The sequence below is a fragment of the Austrofundulus limnaeus genome, unplaced genomic scaffold, assembly GCF_001266775.1.
Source record: "Austrofundulus limnaeus strain Quisiro unplaced genomic scaffold, Austrofundulus_limnaeus-1.0 Scaffold341, whole genome shotgun sequence".
Lineage (NCBI taxonomy): Eukaryota > Metazoa > Chordata > Actinopteri > Cyprinodontiformes > Rivulidae > Austrofundulus > Austrofundulus limnaeus.
The window spans coordinates 599,479-601,261 of record NW_013952743.1 but is presented as its reverse complement, the minus strand read 5'-3'; the positions used below and the strand labels follow the sequence as shown (position 1 = coordinate 601,261).

General features: G+C 40.1%; 1 protein-coding gene across 1 annotated transcript in view; it reads right to left on the bottom strand.

Moving 5' to 3' along the window:
* The window catches only part of sucla2 (succinate-CoA ligase ADP-forming subunit beta), a 35,304-nt gene that overhangs the window by 21,667 nt on the left and 11,854 nt on the right, over positions 1 to 1,783 (bottom strand). Inside the window, exon 5 of the mRNA XM_014022755.1 lies at positions 393 to 521. Coding sequence (XP_013878209.1) covers positions 393 to 521 — 129 coding nt within the window. The remainder of the gene's footprint in view (positions 1 to 392; positions 522 to 1,783) is intronic.

Genomic DNA, 1,783 nt, shown 5'->3' with positions numbered 1-1,783 from the left:
TTTGGAATGACCTTATTATTGTATCATGTTTTTGATCTGAGTTTGTTTTACAGAATGAAATGTCTGAATGAGTGCTCATCCAAGACTCGTGATTCCATRCTTTTTGCCAGGGKTTGTAGTGTATTCAATTGAATGASTTGAAAAGGAWYTGTAAATCATTGTACTCTGTTTATATTTATGTTTTACATAATGTCMCAACTTCATTGGAATTGTGGTTGTAGATAAGGTTACCAGTCCTGCTGCATTGTTACAGGGTTTCAAAAGGTTCGAGATATTTTAGGACCTTTTAAAAAGGCTGTATGATCTAAATTTGTTTTAGACATTAAACATATGAAAACATAATCTCTGAAACATAGTGGTCTGTGACTCGTTCTGTGTGATACTGATCGTACCTTGACAGCCTGTTCCTTCTTAATGCCCTCCATGATGTCGATGGGCTCTTTCACGATGGCATCTGGATTTTCTGCCGCCACATCTTCAATGTTCACGCCCCCCTGTGAGCTACCAATCAGCACCGGACCCTGTGGGACACAAGAGGGAGACCAAGGGTGAGAAAAACAGTGTCTGAGGCTGAAATCATCACCTAGTTAAAATGTGAATAAAGACAGATTTATGTTCTACAACAAGTATTTGAGTCCTTTTCAGGAATCCTGTTTCATTTGAACAAGTCACTTATGACAAGTATGCATGTGTAATTTTTAAAGATGTAGTGCATATTTACAACCCATCTGTATCTCATGTTACAGAAGTGAGTGGTTCTAATAAAATATCAAGTTTAGTCTGTCTCAGGTAAAGTTTTAAGTCTGCGGAACAGGACCAAATCCTCACASTGAATCAGGAAGACAACAAACAGAAGAAGACAACAAAAACATTCTGTGTTTGTGTCAAAAGGAGAAGATCACTCCACTGGTTGTAAAGTGGTGCCTCATATCATTAAAGCTTCACATGTAGTGTTTGTGATTTCAGGGCATTCAGCTGACTTACAATAGACTAATCAACCAATCACTTCAGCTCTGAAATACATTGATTAGAAAACACACTCATTTATGATTACTCATGATGCAGTTAACAYACAACTGCATTTCTTTACTTTTTTACCATGATTCCACCTGACTACAGATTAAAACATGAGAATGAAATCTCATCTGGAGACGGAGGTTTTTCCACAGAGCCCCACAGGTTCTTACTTGTCCCTGTGAGGCAGCTGACCAATGACAACAAAATGATTGACTAACAAATACAGGGCCGGTGTTTCAAACAGTACATTGTGCTTCATTACTCTTCTTTGTTAACAGAACTGTTTTACAATGTTCTACAGACTTCACACGTTCAAGTAGGCATGTCGCAATAGTCAATAAATCAATTAATTGCACGATTAATTTTTTTGAGGTCGGTAAAAAAATGAGGACTATAAGTTTAATTTTCCTGCTTGTTGGTTTACTTCGTCTCTCTCCCTCTCTGTGCTCCGCTACACAGGGGCTCAGCTGACTCCCCACCTCCTGTTTTCTTAGTGTCGGGAGGAGTGAACTCTCACTTTAGCATGAGAGCTCGTAGCAATAACAAACTAAAGAAACCTTTCAAAACAGAACGCGGCTGCTGCAGTGTCGGAGCACTAGAGCCTGAACTTCTCTGCGGGGAGACACAGAGAGAGGAGGAGAAGGGGTGGGGGCTGAAACTCCCCCAGACCCGCGACAGACTCGTCAAGACTTTACCTGTAGCTCCCAAAAATAATAGGAAACAAACGCACCGTGTTTTAACAAAACACCCAAAAAGCCTGTAGCTG